This window comes from Capsicum annuum, chromosome 9 (genome assembly GCF_002878395.1).
Source record: "Capsicum annuum cultivar UCD-10X-F1 chromosome 9, UCD10Xv1.1, whole genome shotgun sequence".
NCBI classification, from domain to species: domain Eukaryota; kingdom Viridiplantae; phylum Streptophyta; class Magnoliopsida; order Solanales; family Solanaceae; genus Capsicum; species Capsicum annuum.
This window is the reverse complement of record NC_061119.1, coordinates 32,556,255-32,582,004: the sequence shown is the minus strand read 5'-3', so window position 1 is coordinate 32,582,004 and position 25,750 is coordinate 32,556,255. Positions and strand designations below refer to the sequence as shown.

Genomic DNA, 25,750 nt, shown 5'->3' with positions numbered 1-25,750 from the left:
GAACCCTAAGTTTTATAGAAACAAACACCAAGCTCTTATGTGAACCCAAGAAGAAAATCTGTTCACCTCAAGAACCTCCGTTTCTAAGCCAAAGTTTAATACAGGTGATTCCACACTTGCCCTAGTTACACTCACACTCTTTGAGAGTAAGAGAAATGGTATTTCAATGTTCTTTCAATATCAATAATCAATTAAAGAGAAAATGACCTAATAAGAGACTATTTATAGTCTATTACAAAATGATAAAAAGACCAAAACACCCTTAATGAGAGGGGCGGCCTTGGAGTGTAAAGAAGGGGCAGTCTTGGAGTGTTTTAAAGCTCTTCTTCACATTTCAATAGCCATTAACTATAGTCTAAAAGATATAGACCATCAATCAGTTGATTCGTTCTAATCCATTGAATTAATCCGTTATAAAAATATCAGAAAAAAAGGGAACATTGCTTTTGCAAACATGAATTAAAATTTTTTAACAATTTTTACAAAAAAATTGTATGTGCACTCTTGGGTAGGCTTCAAAGGCAAGCCCCAAGCAACCTTCCACACTCAGAATTATTTTATGGTGTGCTAGAAACGGGTCCTCCATGCATGCTCTTATACCCTCGAGGTGACCAAAACTTCAGCCTTTATGCTTAGCCTCCAATGATGTCATCAAAAGTTATGATGGTTGTTTGGCTCATATCACTGGGTATATTATTATTATTGTGGATGATTATGTTGATGAAGTCTGAATTCAATACCATTCAATACCAACTGAAAGTACCAAATGACTAGAAAAGAATGTTGAGATGGAAGCTTCATGTTTCGAATAATCCTCTAAATAAACACCTTTTTCCTTCATCCTCGATCTTAAGAAAATTATCCAAAAATCGCCCCTTGTGCTCTTCAATCATCTTGTGACTTTATTTTTTTCGTGATGGTATGAGTAATCGACACATTTCGAGGCTTGTATGATCAACCATTGACATTAATGAAAGTTTGAGGTATTCGACAAATTTCACAAGACCTCCACCCGTCTGATTCCTTAGAAGGCTAGATGGTTGGGAGAATTTTGGGTTTATGTTTGTTTGTAAAGTGTTGTCTACCATTTTACATGTCGCGATCCTATAGCAATTAACTTGACTAGATTTTATCTTTTAATATCTTATATCCAAATGTCAAATATAGTAGGAAGTGCATTCAAATGTTTTACAAATTATTTTATCTAATTTTTTTACAAATTATTTTATCTAATTTTTGAAGCTCTTTCTGCATAACATTGAGTTAATGTCTTTCGGCTAGGAATTTACTAACTTCAAGTTTTATTACTAGGCCTGAGGGAACAGTTTTTAATATTTCTATAATTACTAGATTTTGGAAGGAACTTTGGAACCCCAATGGGTGTACTGAAAATCAAATTTTCATTATTGTTATAGATAGTTAACTTAAGTAGATCAAAGTGCTCAAGCATAAGCAACCTTTCGTGTTTCAGTTACACCAAGCTATAGGTAAATACTTGCCTTCTAGGTCTGGAGGTTACTCAGTTGTTTTTTGTCATTAGGATAAAATTAACACTTAAATGATACTTTTCTCCGATGAAGTTGTTCTGGTCATGCTTTCAAATGCAGGAAAGATTATAACAAGTTCGGCAACTATATGATCCTAAAAAAACTTGGGAGAATACACATGTTTATTGTTCAATATAATCATCTCCATATTTTTTTAATTTAGGCATGCATATTATAAAAGATCTTCAATCTTCTTACCAAAAAAGAAGAAATAATAACGCATAATATCACAATGCTCTATTAATATTTTCTTTTATTTGTGACTAATGTATATATAAATAGAACGAACTCATAACCCATAATTGCTATTACATGTGAAGTATTACTGCATAATCTGAAAATACTAACCTAAAGGAAGCTAGATAATTTACCAACAGGAGATCATTTTACTTGTGAAAAGAGAATTACTTATACTATTACTTATATATATATATATATAAGTCCATTAATCAAATATGCATGACGCATTATTTTTTTTTATTTTAACATGTTCAAAATTTGAATTCACACCAAAAGTTTCGACTCACAGAATAACCCAGTTTGCATGAACATATGAGATACCGACAAAAAAGATTGTTATATTATTTAATAAGTTGCCCTTAGACTTTGAATTCCTTCCAACGGTGGCAAGAAGTGCAAAAAAATATAAAGCTTTAGTTGTCAGTATATTAAATGTTAGACACTGGTTTTGCAATTGGTCCTTACATTTATTATATAACTTCTTTGTCTTATGTTATTTTGGTAATGCAATTGTTTTAACTTAAACTTTCTTCTATAACTTCATTAAAAATTATATTACTCACTTAGCATGACATCTTGCAGCTATCAGAGAAAATTCATCTTAAGAAGAAGGGCGACTAAGCCACATAGAAAGCCTTGAAACATGCATTTATTTTAATGTGCATATATATTTTTGTCATTTGAATGAATATAATATTGCATATATTGTGACTTTAGTTGCAGCATTGTATAATTAATTTTTTTGTATGTAATTTTTTATATTGACATGATATATATTTTATTAAATATATGGAGAAGAAGTCAAAGGTTTGTTTGACTTTGTCATCATCCCAATATATACTCTCTTTTAATATCTCAATTTTTTTTAGTACATATCTCTAAATTATTGACGAAAGACCAAAGAAAATAGAGAAAAATAGAGAATAATATATGCCCAAAATTGAGTTTATGCTTCTTTATATAGTTCTATTAGAGGAGATACACATGCAAAACACGTATTCTAAACTAGTTAAAAGAAAAACCAACAACAACTACTAGTTTCATTAGGTTTATAAATCCTATTTTTATTGGGATTAGGATTTTAAGAAAAAACTATATATACCTTATGTGCACATCAAAGTTTTGGTAAGCAAACAAATGAGAAGATAAATAAGAACAAGAAGAAGATTAATTCAATAATGGGTATTTTTAATTTATGCAAAAGGGTTCAAGAGAAGCTGGTGAATAAGAACAAGAATATTATAACACCCAGGATATTAAAGAAAAGGTGCAAGAATGCATTTTTTATTGTGTACGCAGGTGAAGAGAAAATGAGATATGCGGTCCCAAAGAAATATTTGTCAAATTATTATTTTCAACGATTCATCAGAGAGTATCATGAAGATATTAAAATTCAAGACGTGAAGAATTTGGAATTTTTTGTGAGAAGTTGCCCCATCTGGGCATTTGAATATCTTCTTGAAACCACTCCAGAATGGCCTAATTAGAATCTTACTACAGTATATTTTTAGTTCCCTTGTGGTAAAAAGCAAAAGACAAGAAATGTGTCATGAGAAAAATTATCAATATTTCTATAATGTAAAGTTTCTTTGAATTATTATACTGCGATACTTTAGCATTTGTTTTACATGTCATTTTTTAAAATAATCAGTGCTCCTATTCTTTCACCTTGTCGTCACATAAGTAGAGTCACGTTGATAAAGATTGTGGACGATTAAATTTTAGGGTTTGTTTGTACAAGGATAAGAAATAGCTAATCCTATTTCTTGTCACCAACGGAACGACTCAAGGGAATAAGCACTCCTAAAAGAGGCAGACTGGTGTACTAAAGCTATCGCTATGTGCGAAGTTCGAGCAAAGACCGGATCACAAGATCTAGGGTTTTGAAATCTTAAGCATTATATGAGAAAATGCTAAACCACCACCACATTAAACGGGCACATAGCAGATGCCTTCTCCAAACTGTAAAATATTAGTGGTACTATACCATATTTTTCTTACCAGATGCCTCCTCCAAACTGTAAAATATTAGTAGTACTATACCATATTTTTCTTAATAAAGAAAGGGGTTCGTTCATTCTACCAGACAGCTATATTGGATCTCTGGACTATAGTTGTGAGAAAGACAAATTCTTCAATTGCAGTCACCTCTCCGATCTTCTTCTGAGTATCCTTGTCTGTTCTTCGTCTATCTACTCCAATTGCCCTAATTGCCAATTTTCTCTTCACGGTTCTCCCAACAGTCATAAAGCTCACATTCAAATTACTCTCACCAACTATGTTTCCCACTTTCCCGATCATACCAGGTTCATCCACTAGTTTGCAAAGGATGAGGTTACCCAATAATGCCTTTTGTTACCAAGGGTCGGAGAAGTCTAATGTCCAAGCTGTCAGGGTCCCTAGCCGATTTATATATACCACTTTCACACACTGAATTCTACTTCCACCAGTCTCTAGATGTATTGCTAGTCTACCCAGTTTTTCAGCAAACACAACATAAGGAGCCAACTCAGACAAAACCTGAATAAAAGCATTAATTTGATGACCCTTGTTATGGGCTGAGACTTAAATGAGAAACATAAGCAAGTAAATACTATAATTTACCTCAGGAGGTAGGGGCGGACCCACGTAGGCCGTGCCGGGTGCTTGAGCACCCATTGACCCCGGTAAACATTTGTATATTTATATAGAAAATACAGTAAAATTGGTTATAATGTATTGGTAAACACCCATAGATAAAAACGGTCTTGGGAGCTTTGGCTTTGAGGTCGGAGACGGATCCAGGATTTGAAGGTAGTGGGTGCTCACTTCCTTATATAAAATTGCTAGCAATCACAAAGAACAAATGTCTACTCGAACAATGAACACATCAATAAAGAAGTAAGTGATAAAACAACGAGTAATATTACCATCACCAAAAATTAACTTGCAATCACAAGTCATAATGACCTACTATAGTAATATTATCATTACAAAAAAAACTTCTAGTCTTAAGTCATAACTGTGCTCGACGACTTTTCATATGTTGAAAATGATGAATAATAGCATCATTCCTTACAGTTGTGAATATCTTACATTCTACATAGCAAACAAAACAACCATTCAAAAATTTATCACCAATACAATTTCGAAGTTCATTTTTAATGTAGTTCATTGATGAAAAAGTCCGTTCCACAGAAGAATGAGAGTCAACTTGATCAGCAAAATAAACAAGCGGCCAAGTTTGATGCATAACTTAACCAACACTTTAGCAAGGTCACTAACTCCCTTCAAGTCGAAGAACCTCTTATCAACAAGCATAAACTATAAAACTATCTAGTTGACAATTGAGATCACAAAGCTTGATGCTGTCAAACTCATTCATATAACATTCAACCAACTTCATTATCCTGCCTTTATCAAAACTATCATATGAATTGACCGGATTTAAACCAGTCAAACCAAGAAGTAAGTCAGTACTTATAGCATTGAAACGATTATTAAGTTCATCGAGATGCAAATCAATAACAGCATAAAAAATTTCAACCCGCAAATGATGAGAATAAGTAATATCAATAGCTTTACGCTTCGACTTTCCAGGAAAGTAGTTAGCATCCTTCTCCGGGATCATTATATCATACTTACCACAAAATAAAGAGACATCATCTATTAATGATTCAAATTCACCATCTCTCATATTTTGTAGCCTTTGTTTTGTAAGAGCAACCAATCCCATAGCATTGATAATATGTTGATCTATCCATTGAAAAGAGAAGCTCAACTTATTTGTCATTATTAGAACTTTCCAGATCAAGTGCAACATAAAAACAAAGTCAAATTTCTTCATCTCACTCATAAGAGTTTTAGCAAGAAGTTTATCAATATAATTTGAAAACTCACGTCTAACAAAGTCAAGCATATGAATAATTGATAGAAATAGGACAATGAGGTTATCCAAAGTTCTATAGTGAGAACCCCAACGAGTATCACCTGACCTCTGAAGTTCGCGTTCTTGATTTAATCCTCACCCTATATGCACTTCACCTGATATGAGCAACTCCTCTAACTTTTCAGCTTGATGTTCTCGAAGCAAATCCCTGCACTTAAAAGATGCTCCAACAATATTTAACACATTAATAACTAAACAAAAAAAGTCATCTACATCTGAATTCTTCTTTGCAAGAGCTACAAGTGTTACCTGCAATTGGTGAGTAAAACAATGAATGCACTATGTTGATGAAGTCTTATTCAAAATCAACGTCTTAAGACTATTTAGCTCACCCTGCATGTTGCTAGCTCCATCATAACCTTGCCCACATATTTTAAATGGAGTTAATGAGTGATTTCACTGAAAGAGTAGAGCCTCCTTTAATGAACGAGCATATATATCACTAACATGAACAATACCAATAAATCGCTTTATCATTTCACCTTCTTTGTTAACAGATTTTAGAACACGTGTCATTTGCTCCTTGTGTGATACATCCTTTGATTCATCAACTGGTATCTTAAAATAATCTCCACCCAAGTCTTCAATAATAGCTTTGATTATTTCTTTAGCACAAGAATCAACAATATCTTTTGAATATTTTAAGAACACATCATTTCATTTTTTGAAGCATTTTCTAAAATAATGTTTCTAACATCATGATCAATATCTCCATACCATTATAAAAGCTCAAGAAAGATACCTCGATTTGAAGAACATCGACTCTTATCATGTCCCTAAATGATAACCCCAATCTCAAGAGAAATTTTGCCACATCAATTGAAGCACTTAAGCGGCATCGAGATTCACTTTTTTTCCTTCTTGGAATGTTTGTCAAAGGATGTAAGTATTGATTGTGATTGATTCATCTTCAATATGAGATCTAAATCTTTCAATAGCCTTGTTCCAAGCTAGTTAGTCTTTGTAAAAGCAGCATCACTCATATTTTCATGACTTTCACATTCATTTTAAACAAATAGCAACACAAACAATATGCAGCATCTTTTGTTATGTAGTACTCCAATCACTTACGACCCTTAAATCAATTAGGAAAAAACTGGTGAATTTTCTTTGCAAACTTAGTTTTAGAAAAAAAAATGATCCGCCGGATGGCAAAGCTTATTTATAATATAATATCTTCTAAATCATCATGTATATAAGGAAGACACTTTGCAATGAACTTTCTAATTTCCGAATCAGCTTCGTCAGATTCTAAATCAACATCTGAAATAAATATTTGTCTCCAAATTTCTAGAGCTACGGATGAACTGGCAGAAAGACGAGTAGAGCTAGAACGTGGATTCCTAGTTTTCTCTCTAGTAACAAACTTATTCATTTCGAGCACAATCTGTATTTGTTCAAAATTAAATTTTCAAATTAAGTTATTGAGCAAGAAATAAAAATATTATAAAGAGTATTGAAGTATTCAAAAAAATATTTTTTTAATACTTCAATACTCGTCATAATATTTTTATTTCGTGCTTAATCACTTAATTTGAAAATTAAATTTTGAACAAATGCAGATTGTGCTCGAAATGAATAAGTTTGTTACGAGAGGGAAAGCTGGGAATTATTTCTAGCTCTACTCGTCCTTCTGCGAGTTCATCCGTAGCTCTAGAAATTTCGAGAAACATTTATTTTAGATGTTGATTTAGAATCTCTTGAAGCTGATCCGAGAATTAGAAAGCTCATCACAAAATATCTTTCTAATATACGTGATGATGTTAGAAGATATTATATTCTAAAGAAGTCTTTCCAACCTGCAGATCATCTTTTTCCTAAAACTAAGTTTGGAAAGGAAATGCGTCAGTTTTGTCCTAATTGGTTTAAGGGTCGTAAGTGGTTAGAATACAGCATAACAAAAGATGTTGCATATTGTTTGTGTTGCTATTTGTTTAAAAATGAATGTGAAAGTCGTGAAAATATGAGTGATGTTGCTTTTACAAAGACTGTTTTTAAAGCTTGGAACAAGGCTATTAAAAATTTTAGATCTCATGTTAGAGATGTAAATAGTATTCATAATAAGTGTTTCAATAGAATACTTGATTTGATGAATCAATCACAATCAATACTCACATCCTTTGACAAGCATACTAAGAAGGAAAAAAGTGAATCTCGACGTCGCTTGAGTGCTTTAGTTAATGTGGCAAGATTTCTCTTGAGATTGGGATTATCATTTCGGGCACATAATGAGAGTCGATCTTCTTCAAATTGAGGTATCTTTTTTGAACTTTTGCAATGGTATAGAGATATTGATCGTGATGTTAGAAGCATTATTTTAGAAAATGCTCCAAAAAGTAAAATAATGTGTTCTCCAAGTATTCAAAAAGATATTGTTGATTCTTGTGCTAAAGAAACAATCAAAGCTATTATTGAAGACTTAGATGGAGATTATTTTGAGATACTAGTTGATGAATCAAAGGATGTATCACACAAGGAGCAAATGGCACTTGTTCAAAGGTATGTTAACGAAGAAGGTAAAGTGATAGAGCGATTTAATTTGTTGGTATTGCTCATGTTAGTAATACATCTACCCGTTTATTTAAAAAGGCAATCTACTCTTTCTGTCAAATCACTCATTAACTCCATCTCAAATACATGGGCAAGACTATGATGGAGCTAGCAACATGCAGGGAGAGCTAAATGGTCTTAAAACTTTGATTTTGAATGAGATTTCATCAGCATATTGCATTTATTATTTTCCTCACCAATTGCAGTTAACACTTGTAGCTCTCGCAAAGAAGAATTCAGATATAGATGACTTTTTTCGTTTGGTTACTAATGTGTTAAATATTGTTGAAGCATCTTTTAAGCGTAGGGATTTGCTTCGAGAACATCAGGCTGAAAAGTTAAAAGAGTTGCTCATATCAGGTGAAGTGCACACAGGGCGAGGATTAAATCAAGAACGCGGACTTCAAAGGCCAGATGATACTCATTGGGGTTCTCACTATAGAACTTTGGATAACCTCATGGTCCTATTTCCATCAATTATTCATGTGCTTGAATTTGTTGGACGTGCGTGTCCAAATTAAATTGATAGAGTTCTTGCTAAAACTCCTGTGAGTGAGATGAAATTTGACTATGTTTTTCTGTTGCACTTGATGTGGAAAGTTCTAATGATGACAAATGAGTTGAGCTCCTCTTTACAAAGGATAGATCAAGATTTTATCAATGATATGGGATTGATTGCTTTTACAAAACAAAGACTACAAAATATGAGAGATAGTGAATTTGAATCATTAATGGATGATGTCTCTTTATTTTGTAGAAAATATGATATAATGATCCGGAGAAGGATGCTAGCTACTTTCTTGAAAAGTCGAAGCGTAAAGCACTTGATATTACTTATTCTCATCATTTGCGGGTTAAAAAATTTTATATTGTTATTGATTTGCATCTTCAAGATAACCATTTCAATGTTGTAAGTACTAACTTACTTTTTGGTATGACTAGTTTAAATCCGGTCAATTCGTTTGATAATAACCATTTCAATGTTGTAAGTACTAACTTACTTTTTGGTATGACTAGTTTAAATCCGGTCAATTCGTTTGATAATTTTGATAAAGGCAAGCTAATGAAGTTGGTTGAATGTCATATGAATGAGTTTGACAGCATCAAGCTTCGTGATCTCAGTTGTCAGCTTGATAGTTTTATAGCTTATGCTTGTAGTTCTAATAAGAGGTTCTTCGACTTGAGGGGTGTTAGTGACCTTGCTAAAGTGTTGGTTAAATCAGATTTGCATCAAACTTGGCTGCTTGTTTATTTGCTTATCAAGTTGACTCTCATTCTTCTTGTTGCTACTGCTTCTGTGGAACGGGCTTTTTCATCAATAAACTACATCAAAAATGAACTTTCATAATAGTATTGGTGATGAATTTTTGAATGGTTGTGTTGTTTGCTATGTAGAGCGTTAAGATATTCACAACTGTAGGGAATGATGCTACTATTTATCGTTTTCAACATATAAAAAGTCATCGAGCATAGTTATGACTTAAAGACTAGAAGTCTCCTTTTCCAATGATAATATTACTAGTAAGCCATTGTGACTTGTGATTGAAAGTTATTTTTTGGTGATGGTAATATTAATCATTGTTTTATCACTGAAGTCTTTATTGATGTGTTCATTGTTCGAGTAGCTATACATTTGTTCTCTGTGATTGCTAGCAATTTTATACTTAAAGGAAGTGAGCAACCACGATCTTCAAATCCTCGATCCACCCGTCAGGAGGAACTATCAGTGCATTCACAGAGATGGACGAAAGTTCCCAATTTAGAGCACTGACAATAGCCTCGGCTATTTCAATTGCAACACCTTCCTACGTAAACAAAATTTTGCGCACACAACTCAAAGGGCAGGACAAAGTATATTAAAGCAAATGTATATGATAAAGAGGTACAGATGATTTAAATGTGAATGACAATTGTACCTGTGCCTTCTTTGTGCTAGCTCCAAGATGAGGGGTAACAGTAGCATTCTCATGTTGCACTAATTTGCTATCTTTTGGAGGAGGTTCCACTGTGAACACATCAAGTGCTGCCTGTGAAAGAAAGCGATGACTAGTGAATATTGGAGCTCCAAAGTTCATTGAATAAAGTAACACACTGAAGTGAATGAACTAAACATACTTGAGCAACAATTCCACTATCAAGGTTTCTAACTAATGTGTCTTCATCAATGATACCCCCTCGAGCAACATTTATTAGTCAGACTCCCTTCTTCATCTTTGCAAACACCCACGTACTCGCTGCGCAGCCATTTTCCTGTAAAACTAAATTAATTGTTTATTGGTTCTCAAGAGACCATAATTCAGAGTTCAGATCTAGCTAGCCAGCCAATTAATATCACAAAAATGAATAATCTTGGACTATCTACTACCAGCAACTAACAGATCTGATTCAAAAATATCCCCCCTCCCCACCACCTTTTGTCCCTGCAAGATTTCAAAATAATTTAAATATAAGAATTTATTACAGGTAAAACTTCTTACCTTTTCGTGTGGGCAGATCCAATTTTCGCCAACCCAATCAAGATAGCAAATGGTTTTTGACATTGGCAGCCTGAGCTGTTGATTTCAGTGGTTCCACGGTGATGGAAAACTAAATCTCTTCCCGAAAGACCAGTAAACAAAAATAAATGAACTACGTTAAGAATGAGGCTCAGATTTTCGCCTATTTAAACAAAGGAAGAGCAGAGTTAACAGTGCCCTGGCTGCAAGCAACTGTTGCCTTATAAGACCATCCGCTGCAAGCAACTGTTGCCTTAAAAGACCTTCCAATTGAAATCGCCAAGCCAGGCCACAAATCAACTCTAATTTTCTTCACTTTTATTTCACTATGAACAATCTTCAATGCCTCTGAAACATGGATATTTCAGGATTGAAAGCAAAGCATGAAAAGTTTAAAAATAAATATTGTGTGCAGCAACAACATATGGATACTCCAATATTCACTTCAATTCACTTTAGACTTTTCTCATATCGGTACCTAACAATTTGTGGAAATTGTATAGATAGATACAAAAAAGTTTCTTTCTCGTAGGGAGCTCTTCGCCTCTTTCAACTATGAACTAATCGTACAAAGAATGAAAAAGAAAGACTAAATATTGTAGAACTAAACTTTAAACAGAAAAGAGGCTCAGATTTGAGTGAAAATCAATCAGAAAAAAGAGCCAATCGGCCATGGCTGCAAAAAGCAGATGCCTTCGTGAGGTGCATAAAAACCTATCATCACAAATTCCCCTGCCTTTGCCTAGCCAAGATACGAATCAGCTCAAAAATCTGACTTTCAAGCTTCCTGGAGACTATCATCACAGCCTTATTCACAAAGTTTAGGGTTGATGATTCGGTGAAATGGAGGGAGTACTTGGGAGGCACAGATTTGCTTTTTCTCAGAAAAAAGCTAAACTATGCCATGGCTGCAAGCATTAACAGCCTAGCGAGATGAAAACCAATATACTAATCTCACAGACCCTTAAAGCTGCCACGCCAATTTACAACAAAGTACAACTCCCCCATCAGCTGAGTGGCCCATTTGAGAAATTTTACATATGAACATGCAAAGAGAAGGGACAACGCCATGGCTGCAGACACCAGTTTGCAGATTATGCCATACCAGGTCGCCCAGCCAAGATGCGGGTCCGGTTTTCTCAATGCATTAAAGTAACAAGTTTTTGCACGGATTGCCCTGAAATAAGGTGGTCTTTTATTTTTTCCCTCAAATCAGAAAAAAGAGCCAATCCGCCATGGCTGCAAAAAGCAGAAGCCTTTGAAAGGTACAGAAAAATCTGCCCTGACAAATTCTCCTGCCTTTGCCTAGCCCAGATACAAATCAGCTCAAAAACCTGATTTTCAGTCTTCCTGGGGAATATCACAGCCTTATTCATAAATTTAGGGCTCGTTTGGTAAAAGGGATAAGGATACTAATCCCGGAATTAATTTTAGTATGAGCTTATCCCATGTTTGGTTGGAAAAAACTGCATCGGATAACTAATCCTAGGATAACTTGTTTCCAACCAAATGACCCCTTAGGGTAGAAGGATTAAGGGTTTTCCGGACAGGTCGAAGGGGCAAAATATGTATTTTCCCTTATTATTACCATAATCATGCAAACATAACATCATCATCATCATCATCATCATCATCAAGAGCATTTTGCTGATGAAAAGAGTTGTTAAACTTTTATTTTTATGACAAAAGCATAGCAAAATTCATTGGTTTTGAACTTGGGAAAAAGAGAATAACCACCCTTGGAAAATCTCTCCCATTCTCGAGTTCAATAAAAAACCTAACTTCTGAACACAAACAGATACTTGGGAGGCTCAGATTTGCTTTTTCTCAGTAAAAAGCTAAACTGTGTCATGGCTGCAAGCTTTAATAGCCCTAGTAAGATGAAAACCAATATAGTTCCCTCATCTCATAGACCCTTAAAGCTACCACGCCAATTTACAACAAAGTTCAACTATCAGATTCTAAAAGAATGAACATCTCCATTGCCTCATTGAACGTATTCTATGTTGCTCGGACTGAAAACGATTGGGTATTCAGGTTCCTGAGAACCCCCATCAGTTGAGTGACCATTTGAGAAATTTACCAGACTTTCTGTTGTATATGAACATGCAAAGAGAAAGCGAAAACGCCATGGCTGCAGACATCAGTATACAAATTATGTCCTACCGGGTCGCCCTGCCAAGATGCGGGTCAGATTTTCTCAATGCATGTAACAAGTTATTGCACGGATTGCCCCAACATAGGTAACTTTTGTCACGGCATAATTTTAGAGAACTTTTGTCTCGCTCAACTCGGTTAAGTTCCGTAGGAATTAAGTTAAGCAGCATAAGTTTTGTATTCTAAAAAGCCTCATTCTTTCAACACAAACAGAAATTTGGAAGGGTCAGATTTACCTTTTCTCAAACATAAGCTAAACCGCACCATGGCGGCAAGCTTATGGAGACTTTGTGAGAGGCAGAAGCCAAAATACTCCAATATCTCACAAGAAATCACAAATGCTGCCACGCGAAGATATAGCAAAGCTCAACCATCTGATGAGTAAAGAATGAAAATCATCACAGCCTCATTATGAGCCTCGTGTTGAAGGTTCTTATTTGTAGAAATAACACAAGGTAGCCACTTTCCAGATCACACTGGATATGTTGTTGAACACGAAGTAGCGACTTTGGGGCTGATACACTAAAACATTTTCCTCCATACCAAGTACACCTGGAGTAATACAGAAGTGACAACTGAGGCTCAGATCTGTATTTATGCTCAGGCAAAGAAAGTCCAGCCAAGCATTGGCTGCAAATATTCCCCAGTTTCATGCAACAAACTCACAAGCATCCGGGTCATTGCCCCGCCAAGATACCGATCGGGTACTTTCAATGACCAATTACTAGATCAAGAGGATAGATCAAAAGATCATCATCACTGCCCCGACCCTTTTTCATTTTCTCATGATGTACGATGAGGAGGTGTGCGGATGCCCCAGTTCAGAGGTGTGAGAGATTGGCTATAGATGGTTTCTAGCAGGATAGAGGGGCCGAAGAAATATTGGAGGGCGGGTTATTAGACATGACATGGACTAGATAGAAGGTGGGAAAGACGCGGATTAGGGTAGACGGTTAGTAGGTGGAAGTGCGTCCTTGCTAGTAGGAAGGGATGCTTTATTTGTAGTTGTATCAGTAGTCGTAGTGCTATGTGCGTCTCTTGTAGTTTCTTGTGTGTGGTGTTTGGTGATGTTTGTTTTCGAAATAGATAGTTTATAGTACTACTCTGTGGGTGTCTGGTTTTTTATATGATCTATTGGTGTGTGTGTTAGTCCATCTTGTTTTTTGTTTTTATTATGTCTTCTTATACTGTTTGTCTAGAGCCAGGGGTCTATCAGAAACAGCCTCCCTACTTCATTCTGAGGTAGTGGCATGGACTACGTACTCTTTACTCTCCCCAGACCCCACTTTGTGGGAATACACAGGGTATGTTGTTGTTGATGATGTGTGTTTTTGTGTATGTGTTTGTGTGTGCATTGAAGTCTTTTCTTCATTTAGGTTCAAAATTCTTGGAGTCCTTGGACAATCATACTAGTTGGTAATTGAGGAGCTGCAAAAAGTGTGGCAAAGAGAAATCGACAACCGCCACGGCTGCAAAAGAACCAGTTGCATGTAAAGGAGAAGACTCAATCATAAGCCATCCAGGTTTGCCATGCCAATATATGGGTCACATTGTCTCGATGCCCAAACATCAGCCCAGATTAGCAATATCATCACTGCCTAAAAAATGAAAACTGGGAGAACACATCCTGGGAGGAACCTGGAAGAGACGAAGCAGAAGCTTGAAGCTTGAATGGTGGTCCCCAACAGTAGGGGCTTATCCGACCCAGGCTAAGTGTGATTGGTTTTGGATAAGAGCCCTCGGACTCCCCCTTCAGCTTTGGTCGGAAAAAGTGATGAAACAAATAGGAGACGAGTGTGGTGGATGGTTAGAAACAGAAGAAGAGACTATGCTCAAGAACCACTTGAGATGGGCTCGCATCAAGGTGAAGGGACGTCTCGAGGAAATCCCACGATTTGTAGAGGTCGCCGATGGCGACACAGTGTTTTCTTTACCAATCTGGGTAGAGGCTCCGGCAAGATACAGAAAGGTCAATGGTGGCAAGCTCTTTCAACGAGAAGAAAGGGACAAGATATGGAAGGAGGTAGACAGCCTGGCTGGATCTTTGAAGATGAAAGAAACAGAGTATGAATGAGGAAAAAGAAGCGTTGGGGAATATCCGTTGGATATTGAGGAGAGCCAGGAGAAAGACAAATGGGGTAGAGCCAAGAGCGTGGCACGTGAGAGTGGGTCCACAAGAGTGGGGTCGAAAGAGACACCTGGTATGAATGGACTTAAAATTTTGCTGCCCAAAGACTTATAATACAAGTCAGTGGAATTAGATGGACAAAATATTGGGCCTTGTTTTAAGCCCAATCTTTTACAAGCCACAAAAATAAAAACTGCTGAGCTTTTCACAGAGTACATCCATAGTCAACAAAAAAACACAGTCGATAATCAAGATTTCTTCATCTTTGTTGATGAACTTGAAGCAATCAGAATCACGGAGGAGAATCAGAGAGAGAGAGGGGAGCCTGATACAGTACATGGAGAGCCAAAATCCACAAGGGGAAAAAGAAATAATTGGGAGCAGCTGCTCAGAAATTCAACTTTGGGAGGGGCAAGATAACCATGAGGAAAACCCTAAGCAAATGTTGAATTTTAATGACATAGAACCATTACAAGTGGATGAGCCAATCAGCGAGGAGGCAGCGAAGGAGAAAGCAACATTGTGGATACACTCGAATGTGATCAAATTAAGGAAAAAGTTTGGGGCATCTTATGAGGGGTGTAAGGAGATGGCTTATGAACTTCTTCTCAAAATTGACCAAAGGAGAGGGATGGTACAAAAACAAAAGGGGGAAGGGAAGCAGGAAATTCACAAAGAAGTAGTCCCTAAGAAAGTCAGAAATCTGGCTTTCGACATGAAATACAAAGAAGGAGAGCCAAGGTTAAGAGGGAGAATATCACAAGAAGTTTCTCATGAAGACTAAAATATTATCTTGGAATGTAAGGGGGTTAAACGGGGAGAGCAAAAGAAGAATTGTGAGAAATCTGTTCGTTCAATGGGGGCCGACATTCACGTGTTGGTTGAAACTAAGCAAACTGGGAATGAATCAAACTTCTATCAACATATCTGGAACAATAGATGGCTGGAACAATAGATGGCTGGGAGAAGTTCACATGGAGTCTATTGGAAGAAGTGGTAAGATAGTGGTGCTTTGGGACAAAAGATTATGGAAGGGGTAACTGGTAGATAGTGGAAACCAGATGCTCACTTTCAGGTTTGAGGGCTTAGAACAAGATATGACCTGGTATCTAATTGCCATCTATGCAAATTGCAAGAGGGTAGAAAGAAGAGAACTGTGGTGGGAGCTAGCAGCTATTAGAAGTCTCTGTGATGGACCATGGGTATTATGTGGTGACTTCAACATCACAAGATACCCAGGGGATGAATTTTCAGATTGGATTAATGATATGGAGCTTGTTGACCCTCCTTTATTTGGAGGGTCATACACTTGGAGAAGAAGCGATAATCATGAGAGTGCCTCCAGAATCGATAGGTTCCTGTACTCATCTCAATGGGAGGAAAAATTTTTGCACATCAAACAATCATTTTTGCCAAAAATAGGGTCAGATCACAATCCCATTATGTTAACGTGTGGAGATATGGATTTCAAGAAACCATATTTTAAATTCGAACAATGGTGGATAGGGGTGGAGGGTTTTAAAGAGAAAGTAAAGGAATGGTGGGTTAAAGGAATGGTGGGTTTCTTTCAATGCATCTGGCAGTCCGGCTTATATCCTGACATTTAAATTGAAACTCTTAAAAGAGAAATTGAAAGAGTGGGGAAAGGAACACCAGAACACCTGGAGACAAAGGACGGAGAACATCTTGAACCAAATATCTGGATTAGAAACGATCATGGAACAGAGAGCGTTAACAAATGATGAATTACTGCATAAGACTTAACTTGAAATGGAGTTTGAGGAGGTAGTCAAGAACGAGGAGATAGCATGGAGACAGAGGTCTAGAGTCCAATGGTTGAAGAATGGGGACAAGAACACAGTACTTCCACAAAATGGCCACAACACATAAGAGGTTCAATACCATTGACAAAATTGAGGAGGAGGGAAGTATTATTACTGATCCAGATGCTATCAAAACTTTAGTTCAAGAGTATTATCAAAACCTGTATGAAGAGACAGAGACATGGAGACCTGATCTCAACTTACAAGATTTCACAAGCATAAACCTGGAGGAACAAATTTGGGTACAGAGACAATTTGAGGAGGAAGAAGTCTTGCAGGGTATTAGGCTCTGTGCTAGTGACAAGGCACCAGGGCCTGATGGGTTTCAATGAGCTTCTACAAAAAATTTGGCCTATTATGAAGGAAGACATATGAAGACTATGCATCATTTCCATGAGTTTCAGGTTTTTGAGAAAAGTATCAATGCCACTTTTGTGGCACTTATCTCAAAGAAAAATGGAGCTACATCACTTAAGCCTAATCAGTGGGCTATACAAGATTATAGCTAAGGTATTAGCTCAAAGGCTCAAACAGGTGGTGAACAAGTTGGTGAACAAACGTCAAATGGCATTTTAGACAAATCATGGATGCTGCCCTAATAGCCAATGAATGTGTGGACACCAGGATGAGAGGAGAGGTCGCAGGCATAATATGCAAGCTTGATCTCGAAAAGGCATATGATCATGTGAATTGGGGGTTTCTTATTAGCATCTTAAGGCAAATGGGATTGGAGATAAATGGTTAAAATGGATAAGTTTTTGTATTAAAACTGTCAGGTTCTCCATTCTGGTCAATGGAGAACCTGTGGGTTTTTTTCCTTCTGAAAGGGGCTTAAGGCAGGGAGATCCCCTCTCCCTATTCTTACTTATTCTAGTCATGGAAGGACTTAACAGCATGATGCGGGTGGCTACTCAGAACGGATGGATAAAGGGATTTGAAGTCAGCAACAGAGCAAGGGCGAATATGAAGATTTGCCAATTACTCTATGCCGATGACACTGTGATATTCTGTGAGGCAAAAGAAGAGCAGATTAGAATTATCAGAGTAATTTTGTTGATTTTGGAAGTTGTTTCTGGCCTCAAAGTCAATTGGAGAAAGAGTAGTCTATCCCCTATTAAAGAAGTAGCACAGATGCAAAGACTTGCCAACATTTTAGAGTGCAGGATTGACAAACTCCCAACAACCTACTTGGGAATGCCTTTGGGTAGCAAACACAAAGAATTGAGGATATGGGAAATATAATTCAAAAGACTGAAAAGAAATTAGCCATATGGAAGTCGCAGTATTTGTCACTTGGGGCAGACATACTCTAATAAATGCAGTTGTGGACCCACTTCCCACTTATGTCATACCTTTATTTCCTTTACCTGCAAAGGTAAGGAAGAAACTAGACAAGCTCAGAAGAGAATTTTTGTGGTTTGGAAACAAGGGAAAGGGTACTACTTGGTAAACTAGAAAACAATACAATTACCTAAACTCTCAGGTGATCTTGGAATTAAGAATTTGAGAACCCACAATGAGTGAATGGCTGTGGAGATACGGGGAGGACGACCAGGCTCTCTGGAAAATAGTCATACAACATAAATATGGTCAAGACTCCCAATGGTATACAAAAGAAGTTACTAGTCCCTATGGAGTCTCAACTTGGAGATCAATAAGGTCCCTCTGGACTAGACTTGCAGGAAACATCAAACTGAAAATAGGAAATGGAGCTAAAATCTTATTTTGGAAGGATGTTTGGGCTGGTCAAGAGACCTTAATGCACACTTTTCCTGACTTGTTTTGTCTTTGCAACAATACTGAAGTCACTTTGGTAGAAAGTTGGTCAAATGGTCGGAATATAACTTTTAGGAGAAATCTAAATGATTGGGAAATAGATTGGGTGGCACAACTGTTACAGTCACTCAATGAATTTAAAGGTTTTGAGGTAAGGATGGACACAATCTCATGGAAACATTCAAAGGATGGAAGCTTCACAGTCAACAGGCTCTACAAAAGGAACTTGGAACTTATCAAACTCTCACACTGGCTAGATGGAAACAAATATGGATAAGTCAAGCACCAAGCAAGGTCAAATGTTTTGTATGGTTAGTGGCTAAGAGGGCATGCCTGACTCAAGAGGTATTGCAGAGGAAAGGTTGGCAACTAGTTCCCAGATGTTTTCTTTGCAATGAGACAAGTGAGACCAACAACCATTTATTTCTACATTGTAGAGTCACAACTCAACTTTGGAATCTGTTTTTGAGACTCACAGACAATAGTTGGACAATGTCAGAACACACTGCTGACTTGCTGACTTGTTGAGCTGCTGGATTAGAAGAGGTGGAAGCAAAAATCAAAAAAAGTGGTGGAGGATGATTCCAGCTTGCATATGGTGGTCAATATGGAAGGAAAGGAACGGAAGATGCTTTAAGAACAAATCTAATTCCATCCACAGAGTAAAGGAGAAATGTATCATATGTTTATATTTTTGGTGTAAAGAGGAAGGTATAGAAGAGGTAGAACAACTAGTAGATATGCTAGGTTCCTTGTAATTAGATCTGCTACTCTCTGTGATCCCTTTTTGGAGGTCTCCAGCATTCTGAGGAATACAACATTACCAATTTCAAAAAACAAAATGGAAACTTTTGCAGAAGAGTGAACAGCCTTAACAAGAAAAATTAACACAAGCCTATTTGGATGGGCTTATTTTAAGTGTCATTTAAGCATAAGCATGAAACAAATGAGACCTTAGCTTAGAGGGTCATTTGCACTTTTGCCCCACGCCCTTAAAGATACTAAGGGTAAAAATTAAAGGGCAAACCATACAAGTAAAATTTAAATGCAACTCATATTAGTCAGAAAATTGAATAGTACTACTGCCATCAGCATCACATTGCCACCATTGAAGGTGATGGCAACAAACATTTTTTCTTGTTTCCACTTTTGGAAAAGGCTGTTAGTTTGATCAAAAGGAGAAATTGTAGGCCAATCAGGGGGGCGACCACCCTCCAAAGAAATTCCCTTTTTCTCCATGTCGTCCTCATTTCTTATTATGGGCTGAGACCTTCCATTACTGGGTCATTCGCACTTCTGCTCCTGTTTTGTTTTGCTCTTTAATTTATGACCCGCATAGAAAAACAACTTTTTCGTGAGGCATAAATTTATATTATTATATCATAACGCATAACTTCAGTTTCTTATACACTCTACCAAACTACACCAGATAGTACTACTGCCATCAGCATCAGCATCACATCACCACCACTAAAGGAGATGAAAACAAATACAGTTTCCTGTTTCCACTTTTGCAGAGGGTTGTTTATTTGGTTAAAGGAGAAATCATAGGCCAACCGGAGCGGTCAACAACCCTCCAAAGAAACTCCCTTTTTCTCCCTGTTGGCCTCATTCTTCATTCTGGGCTGAGAGCTTACTTCTGGCCCTATTTTGTGTTGGGTCTTTAATTTAGGATCCTCATAGCAAACAACTTTTTCGCGAGGCATAAGTTCATATTTTCATATCATAAGGCGTAACTTCAGTTTCTAAAGAACTTATATCCGCAAAACGTGCAATTTTATGTCTATTGCTATGTAAAGTGCACGTCCCTAAATCAAGGAAATTACAGCAAAGCTAAAAGGGTTGTCGATTAGGGCAAAGAAGAAATCATTGACATACCAGAGACTGAAAAAGACCCATTTTTTCTCGGATTGCCTCTGCCCTTTGAGCTAAACTGAACTGGATTTCCATCGAGATCCGAATCAGGATGGGGGGGGGGGGGGGGGGGGGGGGGCAAAAAGGAGAACAAGACGACCTGGTTTGTATGATTCGGATTTTGCCCCGCCAAGATACGGGTCAGGTTTTCTCCATGCTCCGGGAATTTTTCAGCCTAGAATCATTATCACACAGCAAATATCATCATCACTGCCTCTTTTTGGTATAGCAATTTGTGGACAGTTTCTCAAGAAAAGTAAGATGGAACGGAGGAAGTAATGATAATAATAATATTAGTAGTACTGCTGCTGCTGCTGCTATCAATGGCAAGGGACGGTTGCAGGTTTTGGAGAAATCATAGGCCAAACAGAGAGGGCAACCACCCTCCATGAACACCCCATTTTTTTCTCTCCTCTGTTGGCCTCATTCTGGGCTGAAATGATACTCATTTTTGAGTAAAAGACTATTTATAGATAGGGCTATAGAGAGTTACACTTAATTTGGATGATTGTTACATGTGTTTCATAATGTATCGGATTGTACTGTGTTGTATTTTATTATACTGTATTGATTTGACAAATAAAATATTTGGATAGACTGTATCGTTTTCCATAGAAAACATTCTCCTCCATACCAAACACACCCTTTATGTTGCTCTGTAAAGTGTAAATCCCAAAAATACAGGAAATTACTGTATCGTTTTCCATAGAAAACATTCTCCTCCATACCAAACACACCCTTTATGTTGCTCTGTAAAGTGTAAATCCCAAAAATACAGGAAATTACAGCAAAAGCTAAAAAGGGGATGTTAATTAGAGCAAAGAAGAAATCATTGACATACCGGAGACAATTTTTCTCCGATTGCCTCAGTCATTCTGCCTAAAATGAACTGAGTTTCCGAGGATGTAAATCGGGATTTGAAATAGAGGCTCAGATGTGTGTAAAATCAGGGGCGAGGAGAAGAAGACAACAACGGCATGGCTGCAAAATGAACCCAATTTGGATGATTCAGGTTTTGCTCCCCCCTCCCCCTCCCCCCCAAAGATACGAGTTCGGTTTTCTCTGTTGCTGCAAATTTTCAGTCCAGAATAATCACACAGCAATATCATCATCACTGCTTTTTTGTATAGCAATTTGTGCACAGTTTTCAAGAAAAGTAAAAATGGAATGGAGAGTAATAATTAGCAGTACTATTGTTGCTATAGCAACGGAGGGTTGTTGGTTTGGTGGGATGGAGAAATCATAGGCCAATCAGCAAGGGCAACCACCCTCCATGAAATTCATTTTTTTCCCCTCAGTTGGTCTCATTCTTCCTTCTGCACTGAACTGATCCACATTCTTGAGTTAAGACTCTTTATAGATGGAGATTGGAGGCTATAGAGAGTTGGGGCCTGTTTGGAAAGCCACCTGGTAAGTTTAGAGAACCTTTGTCCCATTTGTTCTGAAGGAATTAAGTTATGTTGCATAAGTTATGTAGTATAAAAAGCCTCGTTCTTTCAACACAAACAGAGATTTCCGAGGCTCAGATTCACCTTTTCTCAAACATAAGTTAAACCCCACCATGGCTGCAAGCTTAAAGAGTCGTTGTGAGAGGCAGAAAACCAAAATAGTTCCAATATCTCACACGACCCACCAAAAGCTGCCACACCAAGATACAGCGAAGCTCAACCATCTGACGAGTAAAGAATGAGAATCATCACTGCCTTATTATGGGCCTCATGTCGAAGGTCATATTAGTAGAAACGACACAATGCGGCCACATTCCAGGGATCACCCTAAGTATGTTGTTGTTGTACACAAGGTAGCCACTTTAGGGCTGATTTACAACATTTCCCTCCATACCAAATACACCCAGAGTAAAACATAAGTGATAATTAACTTTAGGCCAAACACATCGCCAGGCCCCTCAACTTGGCACAAACTTTTACTTTGGCACTAAAGTGGACGTTGTTCATTTTAAAACGTTAAACCAGCTATCAACTGTGTCATTGTGGCACCTTTTTGCATCAACTCTAGCGCGTGGGTCGCAATCGCTTCCAACATGGATTAAACGGCCAACTGATTTGTGCCAACTCATTTAAATCGCCACATCATTATATACACCCACAATTATTTTATATTTTTTAAAAAAAACATATGGCAGGGTGTCCAATGAATTAATAACACGTGGTTTTTTGACCAAATAATTACAAAAAAGCCCCACCACAATGTCTTCCCACCCAACCACAATCTTCTTCGAGCTTAACTTCCATTCCATTAATGGAGGTTGAATTTTCCAAGGATGATATAAACATACCCCCTCATTCTCTAAGGATGATAGATCCGCATTAATAGCTTCACGAATTTCAGACATGTGACAAAAAATATGGAGGAGAAGGAGGCCAGCGTTCAATTAGAAAATTAATTAACAGAAGAAAACATAGATACAATTGGGAGTTGCTTGGAAGAAAACATGGATAGTTTACAAGATGGGTGCTTGAAAGTGAATCTTTGCAGACCAAATTGCATTTTAATAATATTCTTTAAGAGTTAATTATCATATTGATACAATATTTTACTCTTCGTGTTTGAATTAGGAGAAATCATAGGCCAATCAGAGAGGGCAACCACCAACCATGAACATCCCATTTTTTCACTGTTGGCCTCATTCCGGCTGAAATGATCCTCATTCTTAAGTAAAAGACACTTTATAGACAGCTAAAGAGAGTTAATGTTGACTGGTGTCTAGCAAGGCCGCATACAACTGACTCTTGTAGTTGGAAATTGAGGCTCAAAGCTGCAAAAAAGGGGACAAGGAGAAGGCAACAACCACCACGGCTGCAGAGGAACCAGCTGCATGTGAAAGAGAAGACTCAATCACAAGCCATCTAGGTTTGCCATGCCAAGATACGGGTCAGACTGTCTCCATGCCCAAAACATCAGCCTAGTTTAGCAATATCATCACTGCCTCTTTTGACAAAAATGGAAACTTGTCCAAAAGAACCCGTTTGAACAAACCTTAACAAGAAAAAATAACAAGAGCCTGTTTCGATGGACTTATTTTAAGTGGTTTTAAGCATAAGCATAAAACAAAAGAGACCTTAGCTCAGAGGGTCATTTAAACTTTTGGCCCGCACCTTCAAAGAGTTTATGATCATGCAATTAAACGTTCCTCAGAATGATCAGAAAATTGAATAGTACTACTGCCATCAGCATCACATCGCCACCACTGAAGGCGATGGTGACAAACAATATTTCTTGTTTCCACTTTTGCATAGGGTTGTTGGTTAAAGGAGAAATCATAGGCCAATCAGAGGGGACAACCACCCTCCAAAGAAAATTCCCTTTCTCCCTGTTGGCCTCATTCTTCAAACTTGGGCTGAGCTTCCATCAATGAGTCATTAGCACTTTGCACCTATTTTGTGCTGGTCCTTAATTTACGTGCCTCATAACAAACAACTTTTTCACGAGACATAAATTTATATTTTTCCTATAATAATATCCCACAAGTTATGTCGAACATAACTTCAGTTTCTAAAGAACTTAACGTATGTCCCCAAAACATGCAATTTCTAAGCCCATTGCTATGTACTCCCTGTGTTTACTTTTACTGACACGATTTACTTCATGAGAATCAATTTGACTAATGTTCGAAACTAAACTGATTAGATTAATGCAATATTTAAATTTTAAATTTAGATAGTTGAAAACTATACAAAAATACTATAAGTTGCAAATCTTTCTCATATTAATAGCGCATTACTAAAACGCAAGTCCCCAAAACAAAATAGAGGAAATTACAGCAAAAGCTAAAAAAGGGTTGTTAATTAGAGCAAAGTAGAAATCATTGACATACCGGATACCAAAAAATCCCAATATTTCTCCAATTACCTCAGTCTTTTGACCTAAACTGAACTGGGTTTCCATCAAGAACCGAAATCCAGATCGACCCGGATCCGAATTTGTCAAATAGAGGGAGGCTCAGATGTGTGTAAAATGGGGGAAACAAAACGGAGAAAAATACGACAACGCCATGGCTGCAAAACGAACCGGGCTTCGGATTTTGCCCCGCCAAGATACGGGTCGGGTTTTCTCCATTGCCCCGAATAATAATAATAATAATTTCAGCCCAGAAATCATTATCACACAGCAAATACTAAATATCATCATCATCATTGCCTCTCCAAATTCAAGACTTAAAAAGACACCTTTCCTTCAATTTTCTCCTTTTTTTTTTTGGTAGTAGCAATTTGTGGACTGTTTTTTAAAAAAGATGGGAACAGAGGAAGTAATAATAACAGTACTGCTCTTGAATCTTGCTGTTGATACAAACATTATATTAATGTTAATAATTTTATTTTGTTTTTTTGGTTCTTGTTGGGAAATAAGAGGAAGGTAGGGTTGTTGAGTTTGGAGAAATCATTGGCCAAACAGAGAGGTCAACCACCCTCCCATGAAAATCCACACTCTGTTCGCCTCATTCCGGACTGAAATGATCCTCATGTAACTTGAGTAGGAGTGAAACACTTTATAGATGGACCTAGGGAGATGCACAGGAAAATTCAACAAAAGTGTGAAGTGTCAAACAAGTATTCAATTAATTAGAAGTTTAGCCACGTGAACTTTTTATTTTTAAAAAAACTAAAAATATTAGCGATTGATCATAAGAAATATTTTACGTTAATTATTTTTTTCATTTTATTTCTTTCATAAATTTTATAAATAACTCAAATTTATATTTATGATTAAACACAATATAAATTTTAATTTCAACTTCAACTGCAATTTCAAAATTTTATTATTTTCATGATCAAATGGGATCTAAATTTTGGTGACTATTTTGACGAGCAAGGTTAAAGTCACTTAAATAAAGGTTAAATGAATTGATAACTGAATTAATATTTAAAAAAATATTTAATATTTTTAAAAATACAAAATAATTCAATTTATTTAATTTCACAATATAAAAAAAATAAAATAAAATCAAACCTCTCCCAAAAGCATTCTCTTTTTCTCAAACGTCTCAACAATTATTGTTCTCGTTTCACAACAGATTGATGTGATCATTCATCTCCGACAACTTTAATCTCCAATGAACTAAATTTTGACCTCTTCATCATTATTTCTTCCATTCTAGCCGTCAATTTCTTTTTCTCTCTTTTCAGATAAAGGTTTTTAAAAAAAAATTAAAAAAATTAGGGTTTTTGAATTAA

The 25,750-nt window shown here is 36.8% G+C and overlaps 1 protein-coding gene and 1 long non-coding RNA gene across 6 annotated transcripts; both read right to left on the bottom strand.

Annotated features, from left to right (window-relative positions):
• Positions 1-5,076: 5,076 nt before the first annotated feature.
• Positions 5,077-7,090, bottom strand: LOC124887050. Its single transcript, XM_047396219.1, has 4 exons — positions 6,922-7,090; positions 6,163-6,344; positions 5,795-5,964; positions 5,077-5,668 (listed from the first exon to the last, which is right to left on the bottom strand). The coding sequence occupies exons 1-4, from the start codon at positions 7,088-7,090 to the stop codon at positions 5,077-5,079; spliced, it is 1,113 nt and encodes a 370-aa protein (XP_047252175.1).
• Positions 7,091-9,741: 2,651 nt separating this feature from the next.
• On the bottom strand, positions 9,742-25,126 carry LOC107842887. 5 transcript variants are annotated; one of them, XR_001666142.2, is made up of 5 exons: positions 13,154-25,111; positions 10,743-11,108; positions 10,381-10,515; positions 10,182-10,292; positions 9,742-10,070 (listed from the first exon to the last, which is right to left on the bottom strand). It is a non-coding gene; the product is annotated as an uncharacterized LOC107842887 (long non-coding RNA). The 5 variants fall into 5 exon arrangements; XR_007044752.1 differs by having other exon boundaries at positions 10,743-10,859; positions 13,154-25,107; XR_001666145.2 differs by having other exon boundaries at positions 24,394-25,106.
• Positions 25,127-25,750: the final 624 nt, after the last annotated feature.

What these genes read in the sequence shown, in the direction of transcription:
- LOC124887050 (XM_047396219.1), bottom strand. Translation starts at nt 7,090, where the DNA reads ATGAATAAGTTTGTTACTAGAGAGAAAACTAGGAATCCACGTTCTAGC. An exon ending in GATTTATTGGTATTGTTCAT is followed by an intron (nt 5,965 to 6,162) that starts GTTAGTGATATA and finishes CACCAATTGCAG; the next exon opens with GTAACACTTGTAGCTCTTGC. An exon ending in TCAGGTGAAGTGCATATAGG is followed by an intron (nt 5,669 to 5,794) that starts GTGAGGATTAAA and finishes TGACTTTGTTAG; the next exon opens with ACGTGAGTTTTCAAATTATA.